Consider the following 19,554-nt stretch of genomic DNA (forward strand, 5'->3'; position numbering starts at 1 on the left):
TAAACCCACAGCCGGTCCTTTAAGTTCATACTCTTAACGACCCCACCCTGTAGTGGAGAAACTGAGGGCATAGAGATGGCATAGAGAGAGTAGTTTGTCTATCGCCACACATAGTGAACGGCTGAGGCAGGACTTGAACCCAGCTGGTCGAATCCTCTAATTCCAGAGCTTTGCTGCCTCCCCCAACTCTTTCCAGGTGCGCCCCCAGACCGAGGCTCTCCCTCCCTCCAGCCTCCTCCCCAGTCTTCTCAACCCCTCTCCTGCCACATGGCCTTGTCACAGCCCATGCTGTCCCTTGTCCTGGCAAGCAGCTTCTCCCTAAATCACTAGAGTTTAGCCTAAACAGCAATTCCTTAGGACCACCACGCCTGACCTCTCACTTCCTGCCCTCCACAGTGCGCCCCACGGCTTAGACTATCTCTGTGGGTCAACAACCATCTCCCCAAACGTGTCTACGTGGCTTTTGTGTGTTTTCTTCACCTCGGAGCCAGCAGCCTCTAGCACGGTGTCTGGAACACACATCGCCCTCATCACGGACCAGGTGCCAGGCCTCGGGCCAGAGCTTTCCCACAGTGTCTCATTTATTCCTTAAGACGCCTCTGGGAAGCGGCCACTGCTCACCCATTTCACATGTGAAAACTCTGAACTACAAGGACTGTTCACGGTTCACTAGAAGCTAGAAGCGAGTCTGAGCCCACAGTGGCTCTAACCACGGGCCGTGCTCCGGTCTGACAGCTGCCCACGCTGCGCACTGAGTGAACAAACGCGGGGTCGCCTGCAGACGCTGGGCAGAGGGACAGGCCGGAGGGAAAGGGCCGCAGGAGGCAGGGACGAGGGGGGAGCAACCAGAGCTCAGCGGGAAGGAGCGAGGGAGCTGGCGGAGGAGTCCGTAAGCTGAGCCACACATCTCAGAAATTTGGACTTGACCCTGCAGACTTCCTGGAGCCCCGGAGAATTCAGGAGCTGGGACAAGGGCCGCTGGAGCGCAGGCTGACCGCTCCCTTTCCCAGAAGGAAGAAAAGTCCAGAACCTTCCATGGTGCTGTGGCGGTGGGTAAATCCTACTTCAAGGGGTGGGGCGCTAGCAACCTCAAATAGACACCTGGACCCACCCTGCTCAGAGAGGTCCGGGCATGGACCGGTCGGTTCAGAGGACACGGCCAAGACCTCCTGTGTGCCTGCCAGCAGCTGCTGTGGCGGTCAGGGGAGTGAGCCACCTGGAAGAGGGGCCCGGCCCCAGGTGGGAGGAAGGGACCCCTCCCCAGGCCACTCAGACAAAAGCTCCTGGCAGCCCCCTGGGAACCAGGTCAGGCCCTGCAGGCACCCTGGAATTTGGAAGAAAAATGGCAAAGTGGGCAGGCCCCCGGAGAGTGAGCAGGGCGGGCCAGGGGTGCGGGAGAACCCGACTCCCACGCGGGGGAACTGCCCTCCCAATGGCACTGCCCACCACTTCTTGCAAACGCCTGCTGTTCCGAATTGTGGGCTGTTGTTTTTCAAGCATTTGCTTTACAGAAAGATCTGGAGAATATTCCGGAACAATTAAATATAGGTCCCGTGGAAGCTGTTCCACTTACATGCCTGTGTTCAACAAACATTCTCTGAGGGACTGCTTGGTGCCAGAAGCTGGGCAACTAAGGTCTCAGCCACAGTGAGGTGAAGAGCATGGTCCCTGCCCAGAGGGCCGGGGCAGGGGAAGAAGCCAAGCTCGGGAGGATCTGAGCACAACAGGGGTGACAGGTGCTGAGCTGGTGGGGGCTCTGGAGCTGCAGGACACACAGGAAGGGCACCTGACCAACCAGAGAGGACTTCTCTGAGGAGGAAAATCTGGTGGTCAGGTGACCGGGTCTGCATGGAGCAGGGTGCATTGCGGACTTCAGGGCCCTGGAAAGCAGTGCCCCTGGGTCATGGGCCGCTGGGAGCCACCCATGGCTTTAGAGCAGGGAAGTGACTCGATCTAATTTGATGGTCCCTGGGCAGCTGGATGCACATCAACTCGAGCCTGGCGCCCCCTCGGAAATGCAGGCATTGAGAGGAGGCTAGGGGTAACTGGTCTTAGTGTGCTGTTGCATAAGGCACGGTGGCCCCCCGCCAGCCATTTAAAAACAAATGCTTAGGTCATTCCCAGAGGAAGCCAAATTAGAGAGGGCTCCTGTATGTGCCCAGAAAGGACGAGGCTGAGCTGGAAAACAACACCTGAAGGAAAAACCCCAGAGCATTTCCGATGGCCCGACTCCCATGGCTGGGGTGGGGGAGGGCTGCAGGCAAGGACAGCGGGCTGGGGGAGAGCACCCCTGGGTGTCCTCTAAAGCATGATGAGGTCAGCCAATGCCCACCTGAGAGGGCGCTGCTGGGCCCAGGAGGAAACGTTTAAAGAGATGAGGGCCACGTGGAGCCGGCATCAGACTCTCCCCGACGCAGGGTGGAGAGATGTCTGGGAACCGGTGAGAGGAAAGCAGCCAGAGAGAGATCATGATCCTACTGGTAGCTCCCTCCTGGCCGGGAACAGTCCCCATTTCAGCCCCTTCTTCTCATCTGGGTCCTTTACAAGGGACTCTTGGAACACTCTGAGGTGCCAAACAAAGCAGCTGGTGGCCTGTCTTCAGCAGCAGGTCCATGGGTATCTGTTCATCACCAGCTACTGGAGACCTCAGAGCCAACTTCATCTGCAGGATTATTCCCACATGGGTGATGAAGGTCAGACAGGGAAGGGAGATCTGCCCAAGGAGCTGGAGTGGACCGTGTGGCACCAGGTCACATACCAGGACATGGTTGAGGGCTGTCTCTGTCACAAGGTGTGTGCAAGCAGAGTCCACACGTCCCTGAACAGGCTGCTAGGAGGTCCCTTATAGCCCGGGAGTCCAGGCTCCATGTCCCCTAGGCCTCCAGGCAGGTGGGAGAGGGGGCATGCAGCCACACCCCCTTCTTCATCATCTTCCAATGATTAGCCTAAGTATGGCCATGTGACCCACCCCTGACCAATCAGGAGAAGCAGAAGTTGCTGGGTGGGACTTTCAGGAAAGCGTCCTGGAGGGGCAGTCTCAGCTGGCATAACCCTCTGACCTCCGCCCCATCTTCCTGCCTAGAACAGAGATGTGATCAATGCAAGTACAAATGCCAACACACTAAGGAAGACAAAGCTGGAAATGAAAGGCACCTGGGCCCCCAGGTGGCACCCCCAAACCAGTACCGTCACTCCCTGGAAGTCCCCTGGGAACTCCATGTCTTCTGGGTGCCTCCAGGTCAGCCACACCTCAGCATGGGGGCCTCATCAATGTTCCCAACACCAACACATGACTCGGTAAGTCCTCAACGGAGGCATGAGAGCACATTCTTGCAAATGTCATTGCCCAACATTTCTGATAATAGCAGCTATGACATTTGACGTTTTCTTTTTGTCCTTTCTCCTAGGAAGCTTCCAGTATATCTGACCTTCTATCACAGCCATCATGAAGGTTACTATGCGTGAAACACACACACACCCGACTTTGGGACCTGGCTTTATACCTTATTTTTATGACTTTTGTTATAAGCTGGCTCAAAAATCTTCCTAGAAAACAAAGAGTAAAAATAAGCTAAAAATATACATATATATATATAGCAGATGCTAATAAAAGGAAGGAGGCACAGAAATAATATCAGGATAAAAAGAACTTAAGGCAAAAAGTATCAAACACAATAAAGAAGCTTGTTTTATAAGAGCAAGCTTATCTCCATCAAGACGACATAACACACATGAACCTTCATGCATCTAACCACATAGCTTCAAAATACATACAACAAAAACTGTCAGTAATACAAGGAGAAATGGCAAACCAAAGTGATAAAGCACAGAGACACTAATAGATGTCCCTCAGAAATTAAGTAGAAATAGTAATAATAGTAAGGTAATTATACAGCAAGGGCACAAGTTGAAATATATATAGAGTCAGGCAGCCAAGCTGAGTGAGGTGACCTAATGTAATGCTGATGGGAACTGTAGCAAACTGAACAGAGAATGTACTCCATTAAGGGTATAAAAGTTAACTAAATAATGCTCATCCAAAACTCTGTATGTATGCATTCTTAATCCAACACGTGTGCAGAGTGATTTAGCCAGTAGCCACTAGTGTTCAACCCTTGAAAAGAATTTAAGTAACATAATGAACAAGTTTGATTTAATAGATTTATGTAGAACTTTATGCGCAACAAAGAGATAAACATTCTTTCCAAATATCTGTGGAACTCTACAAAAGGTAATCACTGAGCTACAAAGAAAGAGTCCATAAAATTTTGAAATACAGAAATTGTGAACTAGAAATGAGCCTACAGATAGTAAACATTCAAGAACTGTTAGCTATTTTAAATGTTTCAAATGCAATAGCTAACAATCTTCTCAACAATTTTGAGAGCTATTCTTACTATCATTATGTTATTGTTATTACTATTATTAATCCCTATTTTATAGATATGAAAAGCAAAGGTACAGAGAGGTTGTATTACACTCCCATGGTCACACAGTCAGTAAACAGCAAGACAGGATAATATCCAGGTAGTCAGGATCTAAAGTGTATGCTCCTAATCACTGTGCTAACAAAGGTGTGTGTGTGTTTTTATGTACACGTATATGTACATGTGCACATGTATAATTGTATAATTTAAAAATGCACACTTCAAATAACTCTTGTATTAAAGAAAAAATTAATTCACTTGCAAAGTATTTAGAAATAAGTGATAATGACAGACCTATGGGTTGCAGACGAAGGAATATGTATAGCCTTTCACACATTTATTTAAAAATAGAAAGTTTGTTTTATAAGAGCTTTCATACATCAGTGACTTAACGTATGAAAAAACCTAAAGGAAGTAAAATATACGTGAATCACACACACCCCAACTATGAGATACAAAAGCAAAATCTGTAAGTTAGATAACCTAATATAATAAAATTAAGAGCTGACTCTTTTTAAAGACCCATATTTGGAAACTAATTCCAAATATTTTCAAGCAATGGAAGGGCCAAAAAAACTTATGAGCAGGCCAGAGCCTACATGGGGCCAAATGTCTCATCCCCTTCTGCACAGCAACCTGCTGGCAGCTATTACCTCCCAGAAGTGGGGCTCAGGGGTGGGACCAGGAGACTTCCACTTCTACTTAATTTTGTTTGGTTTTCTTAACTTTCTACTGTGCAAATTTTCAAATATATACTTAGGTAGAAAGAAAAGTATAACAGACCCCAAATACAAATAATTAAGCTTCAATAATTAACAACCCATGGCTAATCTTCTTTCTTCTAAACCTCCACCCACATTCCCTGCAATTCGGATGATTTCATCTCATCTCTAAATGTTTTAGTATATCGCTCTAAAATATAAGAACTCATTTATTATATGTAACCATAGTAAAATAATCACACCAAAAACTTAACATAAATATGTGTGTATTTAAATTCAGGGGTACTGCATGCTATCTGTTGAAAAAAAAACAATTAAGGAAGTTTAAAAGAAGCACGGTAACTTCATACACCCCAAAATATGCTGAAGAAGGCAGGGTCACCCACAGTCTACAAATGGGGACACTGAGGCTGAAACCAGTGAAGAAGTTTGGCCACCATCCCCAGACAGTAAGCTGCAGGGATCTGAGGTCTCCGTTACACACCCTGGGCTGAATCCAAACCACCATGGCAGCCTTTTGACCCAACATATAACCAGAGTTTGAGAATAACGATAGAATAATTAGCATATTAGAGCAACAAAAACTCCTTGGCCATAATGCAATAAACTCACACTCATACACATGGCCCAACAGACAACCAACATTTGCTGAGTGACTTCTATGTGACAAGCCCTAGACTAAGTGCTTTCATTTCCATTTTCTCATTAAATGTTCACAGCAGCCCTAGGAGGGTGTCATGGGCTGAGTTGTCATCCCCCCCCCAAATTCCTAACCCCTACCACCTCAGAATGTGAGCATATTTGGAGATGGAGTCTTTAAATTAGGGCCCCTGGGGTGGGCCCTAATCCCATATGACTGGTGTCCTTATAAGAAGAAGCAATTAAGACACAAACACACAGAGAAGGGCCATGTGAGGGCACCGGCTGAAGACGGCTGTCTACACGCCTAGGAGAGAGGCCTCAGAAGGAACCACCCTGCAGACACCTGGATCTGGGGCTTCTAGTCTCAGAATTGTGAGAAAACAAAGTGCTGTTGCTTAAGCCATCCGGGTTGTGGTGCTTTGTTACACAGCCTCAGCTGACTAATACAGAGGTAGATGGTGCCGTTTTACAAATGAGAAAACAGCTATGGCATGCACAACACTTGAACCCAGAAGAGCCTAAAGCTCTGCTCTCGACACTGCACCAGGCAGCTAATTGCGGAGAGCAGGAGGAGCTTGGCAAGAGAGTGGACAAGCTCTTGGTCAGTGGCAAGATGAGTAGACTGTACCATTGCCTTGGCCTCATCAGGGGCGGGTGCATTTCCTGCCCCTTGACTCTGGCTTTGGTCATGTCACTTGCTTCAGCCAATGGCACGTGGATGAAATACAGCATGACAGTGGGGTGTTGACATAAGACACCCTACTTGCTTTCCCGGTCCTTTTGTGTCTCTGCCTTTACCAAGAGGAAAACATGCAGCGGTTTGGAACAGAGCTGGCCCAGGCAACCTGCAAACCAGCAGGGAGAAAAAGTCGCCCAGCTGAGCCATCTGAAGCAGCCAAGCCCAGCTGAGCCACAGGCTGTACGCCATAATAAATGGTTGTTTGAAGCCTGTATGTTTGTGGGTGATTTCACTAGCTAACTGATACAGAAGGTCGAAAGAATCAGTATGTAACAATACAGTTACAAGCACAAACTCTGAAGTTAGACTGCCTGGTATAACTCCTGGCTCTGTCACTATGCAGCTGTGTGACCTTGGGCAAACTGCTTAACCTCTCCGACTTCCTATGTCCTCTGTAAAATGGGAACACATGAAAATAGCTATCTGAAAGTGACTGAGAGGTTGATGTTAATTGAGATAGTGTCTGTATAAACTGAAGCCAGAGGCACTCCAGAAATGATAGCTCTGTTGTTGTGGTAAGAGAACAGAGGCTGACTTGTCCTGGACCAAGAGAAGCAGATGAGAGACCTTTTGTCTTCTGTCTTAACATTGATTCCACATCTGCTTTTCCCTACTAATTTAGTGAGGTAATGAGCACTCTGTCACTGGCAGAGCAAGCAATGATGCCATCATCCTAACAGCATAAAACCAGATGACCTCTGAGTCCTCTTGACTGTCAGACAACAATCACTGAGGCTGATGCACCCTGTCTCCAACCCCAGGCAGGTAAATGGCCTCTGGGTCAGGACAGGGAGAGGCTGCAGGTGTAATGGACAGAACATTAAATTTGAGGGCAGAAGGCTTGGGTTCAAGTCTCAACTCCACTGTGCAATCCTGAGCAAGTCACCAGACCTCTCTGAGCCTCATCAGTATAACAGGGTTAATCCCTGACCCTGCCTATTTCACAGGGTTACTACATGGATGAAAGATGGTAGTAGATAGGAATCTGCCTTGCAAAAGACAATAAATAAGCAATATCCATAGAACTATTCATGATGACATCACTCTGGCACATTGACAGAAAAGCCTTCCACCTCTGACATTCTCTCTTTCACTCGCCCAGGGTGGGCAAGTATGTGGCAAGCTTGCTACCACTGTCTGTTCTATACCCATGGCAGACATGACCAATCAATCATACACAGCACTCTTCCTGTTGTATAACCATGGCAGACATGATTAATCAATCATATGTGGCACTCCTCCCCACTGGGGCTGCTTCCCAGTTCAGCATTCCAATGACCACAGCCAATTGGCTGGACCAGACTGACCAAGTGAAACCTCTCCATCCCTGGAGCTAGACCAAGACCCATGGGCTCCCATCCCTCCTGGTTCCATACTGTCCAGGAAGTGTGTGGCTACAACTGTACCCACACACCCCTTGGACTAGAAGTGTCGGGGATAAGAGTGAATTTCCATGGCTGTGGGCACCAGCCTTCCTATCCTGAGTGCTAAGAAAATGTTCTGAAAAAGTAAGATCAAAAACATTTTCAACGTTGCTGAGAGTTGCTGAAGAAAACCCAGCAGAATCTATACACACAGAAGTCCAATAAAGAGGCTCAACTATCTATAATTGGCAAAAAAGGGGAGGGAATACTTTAAAATCTCTATAAATAAAGGAACTGTTAAGTAGATAATAATATGTTCATTTAGTGGATATACATTTCTCTGAGGACTGCAGAAACACTAGGTATTGTTTGTGGGTGCCTACCAATACCCACACTCCTTCCTCACTGTCAGAACTCCAGTTTGGTTGGAGAAGCAACATGCCTCATTTTCCAAACTCTCTTGCAGCTAGGGTCAACCATGAGACACAGTCCTGACCAATGGGATGTAAACAGGAGCCCTAGAAGGGGCTTTCCAGGAAAGCTCTTTAGAAAGGAGCAGGCTCAGCTGGCACATGCCTTTGTCTGTTGTTCTTCCTCTTCTTCCCATCAGGAAGGATGCCAGAGGTGATGCCGGAGGTGAAGCAGCCACCTTGGGACCTTGAGGCACCATCCTGAGGACAAAGGCCAAGCTAATATGGCTGAGCAGAAAGAAAGGAGCCTGAGTCTCCAAAGGCATTTAGGAGCCGCCTGTCAGCCCATCTGCCTGCCCCAGAACTCTTATCCCAAAGATAAAACTAGTATTTGGTCAAGTCACTTTTAACTGGGTTCTCTGCCATAGGCAGCTGAACACAATCCCTAACAGGTTGATTCTGATAAAATGATGATAAAAACAGGAGCACTTCTGGGCAACGAGGAGAATGTGAAAGTGAAAAACTAAAGCCTTTACTGTATGTGACCATGGGACCACACTCTTGTCCCCTCTATAAATGTTCTCCACCCCTGCTTACGGCTTCCGTTTCAGTGATGGGAAAGCTACTTTGTGGATCAACACACACTGGCATCCACTTCATCGGTGTTTGGGTCCCTCTGGCCTGAACACAGTCCCAAGTGGGTGTTAGACCTATTTTGCCAGCTGCAAGCATTCCTCAGCACTCGGGGTGCTATCGAAGAGGCTGTTACTGCCCCAGAAACAGTATTCATGTTGACAGGCTGCTCACTGTGACCGGACTAGGCAAGAACATTTCCCCAGTCCCGCAGCATCCCTGGGCCAGGCCCTTTCCTGGGGCCCAGACAAGACTGGTGGTCAGAAGCCTGCATCCCCAGCAGTCACTTCCCACACAGAGTCCAAAGGATATGAAGACCTCAACACACAGGTGTGACCGTGAGGCACAGCGCTGCCTCCAGATGCTCTGGGGGCCTCACAGTCAGCTGGAGCAGGGACCACGCACCCTAGGCTCCCCTCTACCCCAACACAATGCCGCCCAGAGCCTCTGCTTCAGGAGTGCAAGCCAAGTGTCACCCACAGGTCTCCCCAACTCCACTGAGCTCATCCCATCCACCAAAGCAAGCTTAACCTGCCCCACCTGAGCAACACACCCCAATCCCACCTGGAGCAGCTCACCCCAATCCCACCTGAACAGTTCACCGAGCCCCACCTGAACAACCTGGCCTCAGTCCCACTTGAGCTCTCATTTCCCATCCACACTGTGATGGAGACTGAAAGCCACAGCAACAGTCACCTCCCCCAAGGCTCCTGTACCTGTGGCTGCTTACCAAGCAATCCTGGGCTCTTGCCCATGGAGACTGGACCACTACCAGTGGGCACCACGGAAGCACCCACAGAAGCTCCAAGAGTCACCAGCAGAGCCTCACCAAGCCCTTCTGTGTGCAAAGACCATGGGGCGCAAAGGTGTGGGAAGGGCCAGCAAGAGGGGCAAGTATGCACACCAAACAATTCTGGGGGCCCAGGGACCAACTCTGCACAGCCCAGACCACCGCAGAGCTGCAGCCACCCCGTGTGGACAGCTTCCTGAGCAGGCCTCATGCCCCTAAAACTCACAGCACCCAGTGCTGTGCCTACCCTAGCCTACCCTCCACATCACCCACGAGGGCCAAGAGGACTCAAAGACACCACTGCCGCATGCTTCATGAACTTACCTTCCCAGTCGGTCCCTGGGTAGTGTCTTCTTGTTCCTGATAGTCCATCGGACAGTCAGTAAACAAACACCTGCTAGGGCGCAGTTCCTGCCAAGTGCTAGGGACCCTGGGATAAAAGGCGTAGTCCCGGCCTTCAAGGAGCGTTTGTGTAAGCCAACTTAGTACAGCCCAGGCACCAAATGTCACCTACTGACCAGTATCCAGGGGACAGACACAAGGATGGCCTCGGTGCCTTGTGAACACACTGTTCCAGGCTGGGCGGAGGGAACAGCACTGGCAAGGTCCCCACTTGGACCTGCCAAACCAGTGGTGTTGCAGGGTGTGTGGGAGAGAGGTGAACAGAGGAGGGTGGGGCATAGGGCCAGAGGACCAGGGTGCATCGGGGTGGAGGGCTGGGTGCCATGACAACACACCATGAATATGTGAGGTCCTCTGTCCCTCAGCCCAGGTGAAGGCTGGTGACACTGTCTGCTCGGTGGCCTCTCACTTCCTGAACAGGTTGCACTCACACATCTAGCAGGGCCAGTGACAGCTGAGGGTCATTTCACAGGTGGGTATCTCTTCCTTCCAGGTGCCGCAGACTCGCAAGGGCCTGTCACAGTGGTGGTGGCCTTGGGGATCGAGATCACAGGTCTAAGCTGTGGGAGTGACAAGCTTCCTCTTTGGCAAGATGGGTCCCTAACCTGCCACCTTCCCTTAAAACCAACAGCTCAAGTTCAAAAGGCTGGATCCTGTATCCAGCGCCTGCCCAGTGGCCCTGAGGCCCCACTGAATGGAGAGATGTCACCTGAACCATGGAATTCAAAGGCCTCCTGCTCTCGGGCACCAGGAGTGTGCCTTGGCCTCCAGCAGGCATGTCCTATGCAGCCCGAGCCTGCCGGGCTCTGGGGAGCCTGAGACTAGTGAGTGCCCAGCACTGGGGACTCAGGTGTCTCCTGGGGAGACCAAAGCCCAAACACAAAACTGGGTGCCATGAAAGAAGTGCGTCAGATGGAGATGACTGGCAGGCTGGGACAAGTCCCTTTGCTGCAGGGGTGACGACACGGGGGAAGAGGAAAGAGCGACTGGAGGTGGGGAGCAGGTGTGAGCTCAGACCTGAGCAGACAGACACAGTGACAGATGCAGGGTCAACCATGGTTGCGGCCTGAGGACCTGGCATGAGCCCGAGAGGGCATGGGGTCCCCCAGGCATAAATGGCAGGAAAAGATGGTGGTGTGGGCCTCAGAAACATCACCATGGTGGCAGAGTGTAGGGTGGCACCTGGGAAACCATATTTTCCCCACAGGACCAGGTTGAGGAAATCTAACACCCAGGCTTGGGCCCTGTGGCCCCAAAAGCCCCAGCCTGGCATCCCACCCTGACAGCACCCTCCTCCTGGATGGCGGAACTGTCCCATCTCCGAGGTGCTTCCTAAGCGCAGAGCGGCCCCGGACAGCCCCTCACCAGGGTCAGGGCCCAGAGACCCCGGAGGGGTGTTGGAGGGATGGAGGCTGGGAAAAGGCAGGGATGGGACATCCTCCAGAGTGGGGGCAGGAGAGCAGAGCTGGGGAGCTCCGATGATAACTTCCCCACTTCCCCAGGAGCCCATGGAGCACACAGGGTATCCACCCTCCCGCGGTCGTCACAACAAGAGGCTGGGCACAGGGCGAGGAGGCCATTCACAGGCACGGTCTCTGGTCTCACGATGCCCACATCTTCATTCCACAGATGAGGAAACCAAGGCTTAAGGGACGCACCTAGAATCAGGTCTCCAGTACAAGCCAGGCCCCAGATGTAAGCAGTCCTGCCAGGGGCTGTGGGACCCTACAATTTGCCTGCTCCCCTGAGCCCCTGGGTTCACAAGCCAGAGGCCAGCGGTAGGGCCTGGACCCACCACCTCCGCTCTCCAGATGCCTGGCCCAGTGTCCCTCTCTCACCAACATTATCTCCACCCCCAGCACCCTACACCAGCCATAGTTCACCCTCCTCTAGCCTGACCCGACCCTTCACCCATGGCCACCCACTGCTCCTTCCAGGGCATGGTGTGGGTGAGGACAGCTCAGGGCGTCCCCCCCACTCCCCACTGGGCAGCACCACCTAACAAGCAGCTGTGCCCCAGGCGGCTCAGTCATCACTCGGGGTCTGGCCAACCCCAGGATGGAGCAGGCGTGGGGGAGGTGCTGAGGCCCACAAACTGTGGTCAGCTCAGGAACCTCCGCTTCCCCAGGCCCAGAGGCTGAGATTTGCTCACAAAGACCCCAACAAGCCGGGCCGTGTTCACAGAAGCTCCTGAATTTTCTCACCTTCCCCCACTGCAAATTTTCCCACCAGCCACCATCCCTTCTTCTCTGCGTCCACCACACATAACTGTTTTGTGCTCAGAGATCAACTGCAGGACCTGTGCTCAGGTTCCCACCAATCAAGACAGACAGAGGCCCCCCACTCAGGAGCACCCCACAGTGGCTGCAGGAACTAGCCGCTCAGGACCCAGGGCTGCAGCAAGGAGGCGGCTCAGAGAAGCTGGACACCAGCGGGGCACTCACAGGAGTATAGGCTGGGAGCCGAGGTGAGGTTCTCCCTGCGCGGTCAGACGGGACGTGGAGAGGACACGCACAGACCAAAATCCCTCCGAGGAGAGACGAGGCTTACGAAGGACGTGGTCGGAAGAAACCCAGGGCCTGGGCTGTCTCCAACTTCCTAAAGACTGTTCGGGACAGCAGGTGAGCTGCGCGCCACTCAGCCCTTCCTCTGAGGGATTGTAAAGTTCAGGATGGGCACCCTCGGCTCACAGGGAAAGCTTTCTACAGAGTTGGGGGAGGCAGATAAAGGGACCCTCAAACAAAATCCCTTGAGAAAATGAACATCAGACACCCCACCCCAAGGCAGGTATGGAGAAGGGTGGTCCACCGGACAGAGGGGAGACCCTCACCCATATTCTCACATCTCAAAATTCCTCTGCCAGTGGGACTCTCTCAAGAGTGCCCACTGCCCCTCCTTTCTCAGGTCCTTGCCTCCTGATTCCCGGGCTCGGCTGACACCAGGCATTGCATTCTTCCCACCTGGGTCTCCGGGGTCCTCTCTCTGATTCAGAGAGGCAGGTCCCCAGGGCTGGCAGCCTGTCTGTCCTGGATCCCCACACCAGTCATTCCCTGGAACACCTCAACACAGCCTCCCCACTGCCGACTCACCTACTAATCGGTATGCTAAGTTCCATCTCCTCTCCCAGGCCTGGCCCCCATTTCCAGTTTCTAAAGGGAGATCCTCTGTCTCTTCCTCGGGTGACTGTCAGAGAGAATGGCCACCCCTTTAAGAGAAGACTCCCCCAACACACACCTCTTTCCCACATGGTAACCCACCAGATCAGAACCTCACACAATAACCTCAACATTCATCTAAGCACACACCACTTCATCACATGTGAAGTAATGAGCTCCCTGTCCCTAGAGACATTCAAGAAGCAGCTGACTGATGAGGGAGGTCCTGGGCTGCTGGTCCTGTTCTGTTTCTTGATCTGAGTGCTGGTTACATGGCTTATTTTCAAGAATCATCGACCAATACACTGATGATGATGTGCACTTTCTGTGTGAACATTACGGTTCATTGAAACTGTTTAAAATACAACGTGATTGGATCTGCTGACCATTTGGCAGGAAGGAGGCACGGCTGGAGCATCTTGGAGATGCCACCACTGAGGCACGAGGACAGTAGTAGGAACACTGTGCCCCTCCCAGCACCACGAGCCTCACCCGAGCACGTGAAAGAAGCTGGCTAAAAACCGCTGAACGGAGCGATGAAAGAGCCGGGGAACGGGGGACCCAGTGGGTGCTCCGAGGAGTGAGGGGGTGACTGCGTGGAGGATGGATGTGTGCACAGGCGCCTGCTGTGAGGAGATCCTGACTGCAAACGAAGTTCAAGACCCGCTGCCTTCTCTGCACCTCAGTTTCCCCCCCCCCCCGTAAACCGGGCCAGTACCCCCTCCAGCCTCCAGGAGGAGCGAGGGCGGTGAGTATAAGTGTACTGGCCCAGCAGGTGCAGAGAGGAGAGACCCAGCTTGCTATCAGCAATTCTGGGACTGAGGGAGGCAGGGAGAGTGGGGGGCACAGCCCAAGGAGGTGGCCTAGGGGAGAGCCAGTAAGACTTCCTGGAGGGCGAGGACCATCTGTGGGGGCAGCACGGGAGGGGTTAACTGGGTCTAGCTGTCCCTGCCCTTCATGTTGGACAGCAACCAAGTGCTTGGGTTTCCAGCTCCCCCCCTGCCTTAAGGCCAGGCCTTATCTTGTCATCTAGACTGTCCCCAGAGCCTCACACGCAGCACAGGCAAGGCCGGGGTAGGCACGCAGCGAGCATGTAAACCATGTTTGGAAAGATCCACCCAAGAGTGCCGGGAAAACTGAAAACCCTGCTCAAGTCTCTGTGTGCGCACCAGGTAAGGGAGGTGTCCCTGGAAAGGCTGGACTTGAGCAGGTGCAGAACCCGATCAGGGAAACCACAGGAGCCCCAAGTCCTTTTCTCAGAGTGGAATCCACCCCAGCCAGCAGAGCCTGGCCCCTAAGCCAGTCCCCTCAGTTCCTGCAGCAGGCCCCTGGCTTCAGATGGGCCCAAAGAGTCTGGGAAACAACCCAGATATAAGCTTCCCAGCTCCTCCACCTCCCTTCCCTCCTTCCCTTCCAAGGGCAGGTTGTAACTCGCCCTGCTGGTCCCTGCAGGTGAGACCTGAATTCTAAATGTGGTTTCCTCTTCGACGACCCTGAAGGTGGTCACAACTTTGGTCGCATGTTAGATCCAAAAAAGAAGTGTTGTGAAGATTCCTGCTCTATTGTCATGAGTGGACACTGACGGTGGGACTCTATTTTGGCCTCAAGCGCCTCCTGTAGGGAAGTTACAAGTTTGCTGGGGTCCCTCGTGCACCCAGGCCTTAGCCCCAGGTAGAGAAATTAAGCCAAGCACTCCACAGCCCTGGCCAGGCCCCGGCCAGCATGTGGCATCCGCCATACCCACCGCCAGCCTGGGGCAGGGGTGGGACACTTCCAACTGTCCTGCTGAGCACATGAGCGAGAAAAGGGACGAACAGAAGGGCTTTCCACCTTTAACACGGCGGAGTCTCAAAGGTCTAGGGCTTGCCAACTTCAGAACTCAACAACATAATCTCCGGGAACTGGCTGCGAGTGGTACAGACATCAAAGAAGTATGTGGGGAGCAGTGGGGGCCAGAACTGTTTTCACAATGGAGCGGAACCCACCCTCTCAGAGCCCTCTGGACCTCTACTCGCGCCTCTTTCTGACCATGGTGGCTGTGTCCAGGGCTCCCCAGAGAGCTGGGGGGCATTCAGGGTTATATCCCTTCAAAACCTTTCAGGTAGGCACGGCCACAGACCCAACGTGAGGTAATTATATATGTGTTTAAAATCTATTTCCCAGAGTGAGCTACTAGCTGCCTCTGAGAAGCAGGTTCATTAGCAGACGGGAGTGCCCGTGGTTCCTGCCGTGCCTGGAGACTGGAGCTCAAAGTTGAAGCACACTCCAGACATCGCTTAAGGTTAGATTAGCAACAGCAACGCCCATCAAGGTTAACCTGACTCATTAATATCACTGTCCAATAGGAGACAATTCCTTGGAGGGCCTGGCTTGGGGGCTGGGTTTTGTTCTAGGCCTAGGAGCACCTTCATTTGCATTTATATTAAAAAAGATGAAAACAAACAGAATTAACTAGAAAGGCGCTTTGTTTCCTATAAATTGGAGGGCTTCTGCTAAAGAGATTCCTAGGGCAGAGAGCATGAGACACAGGCTATGGCACAGAACAGGGTGCGTACCTACTAAGCGCTCCTATGGCCCAGTGTCTGCATGTACCAGGGTTCCCACCAGCCCTTCAGTCAACCTGGCGGGTGGCTACTGTGCAATGGCCCTCCTACGAGTAGGGAAACTGAGCCTGGGGGTTGGGAAACCACCACCTCATGCTTTTCTAGGGTTCCTGGACTTTGGTCCAAGCTCAGTGTCTTCACCCCCCCCCCAGGGCAGCTGAGCAAGGACAGTCTTTTCTTCCCATCCTTACAAATTATTCCAACTTTTCTTTCTGGAAAATCAGCTGACCACTCAATAAAGGAAGTGAGAAAAACCAGCACAGTTATCAGAAGGCCCTGTGGCACCCACACCCCTGGCTAAGATAACACCTCAGTTTGGCCACACTCTCCTGATGGCTTCTCTTTGGAGCTACAACCATTAGAAGCATATGCCCACAACTGAAGATCAGAATCAATAAACACACCTCCATACGAACTTTATCAGTCTAACAATTCCTTTTTTCAGGCACACTAGAACACCTCTGGGTTTGATTTTAACTCCAGTCCTCTCCTAATGTAGTTCAACTCCTGGGACAGGCCAAACGCGGCCAGACTTCCCATCTCATCACTAAAGACTAGAGAAGGATGGCTTTTTCCCTCCCCAGGGCGGTCAGTTTTGGAGGCATCTTTCTTGTTCTCTGGCCCTCCAGCGAACAGGCCTGACCCCCAGGATCGTTGCCTGGCATCTGCATGTTCCAGCCACAGCTCAGGCTGGGAGTTTAAAGACAGAAAGGACAGTGATGACTGACCGGTCCTTTCAGACACTGGAAGCACACAGTAGGAAAGAAGACTTTTCTGGATTTTGGCCACAGCCAAGGGTGTGGAGCAAACGGGAGTAAATCTGGTTAAGGAGACGACAGAAGGACAGTTTCCTTCCAAAGACATAAAATCCTGCAGCAATGAATTAAACATTTCAAACAAGATGACTGTCTTAAAAAGTCTTTTCAACCAAGAAGGAAAGACAGGCCGTCCTGTGCTGGGACTTCCTGTTGCATATGGCACAGAGAGACGCTGTTCTCTCAGCACGCAGAGCTTCCCAGACAACGACAGACACCAAGGGGAAAACAGAGGAGGAGGCCTCTTCTCAGAGCAGGGGGCAGAAAGGACTGGAGGGGAACAGGAAGGGGACCACCCCAAGCCAATACCGTGGCCCTGACAGGACCAAGGAGATGACTGTGGAGGGACAGGGTGCGCTGGGACAAGTTGCAGATCACAGAAACACCACCTGCCTCCTGCAGTGGAGGGCACCCCACATCCTCCGGGATGAAGTGAGCTACTTGAGCTCCAAAGATCTCTTTCAAAGTGTAACGCCTGTGAGTTCACAGAAAGGCCAGGCCTCAGTGGGGGTGCCGCCCTCTGCACCCACCAGAGAACCTCAGTGCACAGCACCCTGGTGGGAGGAACCCACAGGAGTCCCCAGGGTGTACCAACTGGACTCTCTCCCCAAACTGGGGCTGAACTTCTCCAGGCAATACTAAGGCTTCTCTTGCCCACTGTTACAGCCTGGGGGTGGGCAGGTCAGGACCTGACCCTGGCCCTCGTTCTTGCTCCTAGCACAGGTCACCCGGCTGCCACCCCTCTCCAATCACCAGACAGCGAACTCTCTCCCCCGGGCCTGGCACGACCTGCTGCAGAATTCGAAGAAGAGGCGCCAGCCAGGTTCCCTGAGCTGGAACCTGGGCTCAGGGGCGCTGGAGGCTGGCGAGGGTCAGTGCCTCCCACACTCCAGGAGCAGTCCCTTGCCACCTGAGTCCCTCTCCACGCCGCGGGTGGCAGGCCAGCCCTCTCCAACTCCCGGAGCGGTAGTAAGTGTAAGGCTTGGAACCCTGCGCAGCCCAGCCGCGCCGGGGCGGTGGGTGGGTGGGTGTCTGCCGTGAGATTATTCTTAGCGCTCCACTCTCTTTGCAAAAGTGGCGCCTCCGCCCTCCGGGAGCCGGCACGCTCGCGGGGGCTCGCACGCGCGGCCCAGACGCCAGCGCGGAGCAGAGCCGGGTGGGGTCCTGCAGGAGTGAGGCGCAGAGGCGCAGGAGAGGAGGGTGCTCGCGAGGGAGGAGGGGGCGCTGCGGGAGGAGCCCCGGAGACAGGCTGCGCCGAAGCCTCGGCGCCCCGCACCCAGCCCTGCGCCGCGCGCTCGGCCGCCTCCCCGGACTGCTCCCGGGCGCGGGGAGCCCGGCGGCGGCGCGCCCGGCCCTTACCTATGGTGGTGATGACCGTGATGGCAAAGTAGAAGGAGCCGGCGAATTTCCACTGGACGCCGGCGCGGTGCGGCTCCGACTGCAGGATGACCAGCTCCAGCTGCCGGTAGTCCTCGCTGCTGATGTTGTACTTCCCCCTGATCCGGGTCTCCTCGGCTTTGAGTTTCTCCTCCTCGCGCATCTCGTGGTCCGACTCCAGGGCGTCGAAGACGGCGGCGCCCACCAGCAGGTAGGTGAAGGTGCAGATGATGAGGGACAGAGTCCGCACGTTCTGCCTCTTCATGGCCGCCAGCAAGGAGCCGGCGCGGGGGGCATGTCCCGCAGGCTCGCAGCCGCGCGCGTCCCACTGCAGCGCCCGGCGGCCTCGGCCGCCGCCTCCTCCGCCGCCGCCGCCGCCTCCAAGTTGTAAGCGGCGGCGGCAGCAGCAGCAGCAGCGGGGAGGCGGGGGGCGGGGAGGCGGAGGGTGCCCCCCTCCGCCGGGGCCGCCACAGCCGCCGCCACCGCGAGGCGGCCGGCGGGGCAGGGGCGGCGCGGGCCCGGGCTCGGGCGAGAAGGCGGACAGGCAGAGGAGGCTGCTCGAGCGCCGGGACCAGGCGTCCGGGAGCCCCGACACCCTGCGCCAGACCCGGCCGAAGCAGCCCGCCCCACTGCGCAGGGCCATGCACGGCGGCGCCGCCGGGCACCGCGCGGCCCTCCGCACCCCGCCCCCCGCTCCCGCCGGAAAAGCAGGGGCAGGAGCAGGGGCACCGCCCGAGGGCGGCCGCCGGGGCCCGCGCCCCTCGGGGTCCTGCTCCCGGGCGGCGGCGCCCCGCTAGGAGCCCACAGGTTTGCGAGCGCCCGGCGGGACCTACTTCTCCTTCACCCCTCCTCGCCCCCCCCCCGAGGGGGGTGTGGAAAAGTTTTCGAAGTGGCGGCGTCTCCGGAGTCCCCAGCAAGCGGGAAGGGGGCCGAGCAGGTGCAGCAGGCGGGGCAGCCCGATGCCCGAAGGTCCGAGCGCCCCGGGCCCACCAGAGCGCGCAGGGACGTGGAGGGGTCCCTGCGGGGCGTCGGCCGGTCCACGAAGTTTGCTCGGCTCAGCCCCCGAGGCGCGGGAGCGGGGCGCGGCCTCCGGGCGGCAGAGCCCGCGGCGGAGCGGCCTCGGGGGCGGCCGGGGGACGTCGCGGTGGCGGTCGTCCAGCCCGCTTCTCCGAGGGCGGCGGGCGCGGCGGCGGCGGCGGGAGGGGTCCCGCGGGCCTCGCGGAGTTGCAGGGCGGGCGCGGGCGCATGAGCCGCGCCGGGGTCGGGGCCCTCCGGCGTCCGAGCGTCTGGGGAGGCGGCTGCGGCGATGGTCTGCCCGGGGCGCTGCGTGCGTGCGCGCCGGAGGGAGCCCGAGTGTGTGTGCGTATGTATGTGTGTGCGTGTGCGCGCGCGTGGCAGCCCCGCTCCGGCGGGAGGGCCGCGGGGGGCGGGGGCCGGGCCACACGGAAGCCCGGCCTTCCTCCCTCTCCTCTTCC

The 19,554-nt window shown here is 54.6% G+C and overlaps 1 protein-coding gene across 1 annotated transcript in view; it reads right to left on the bottom strand.

Moving 5' to 3' along the window:
- Nucleotides 1-18,344, bottom strand: part of KCNK9 (potassium two pore domain channel subfamily K member 9) — a gene marked incomplete at both ends in the record, with an annotated part of 59,471 nt that extends 41,127 nt beyond the window's left edge. The window contains one exon of the mRNA XM_081116761.1: nucleotides 18,062-18,344. Coding sequence (XP_080972887.1) covers nucleotides 18,062-18,344 — 283 coding nt within the window. The remainder of the gene's footprint in view (nucleotides 1-18,061) is intronic.
- Nucleotides 18,345-19,554: the final 1,210 nt, after the last annotated feature.

This window comes from Miniopterus schreibersii, assembly GCF_964146895.1.
Source record: "Miniopterus schreibersii genome assembly, chromosome: 17".
In the NCBI taxonomy this organism is placed as follows: Eukaryota; Metazoa; Chordata; class Mammalia; order Chiroptera; family Miniopteridae; genus Miniopterus; species Miniopterus schreibersii.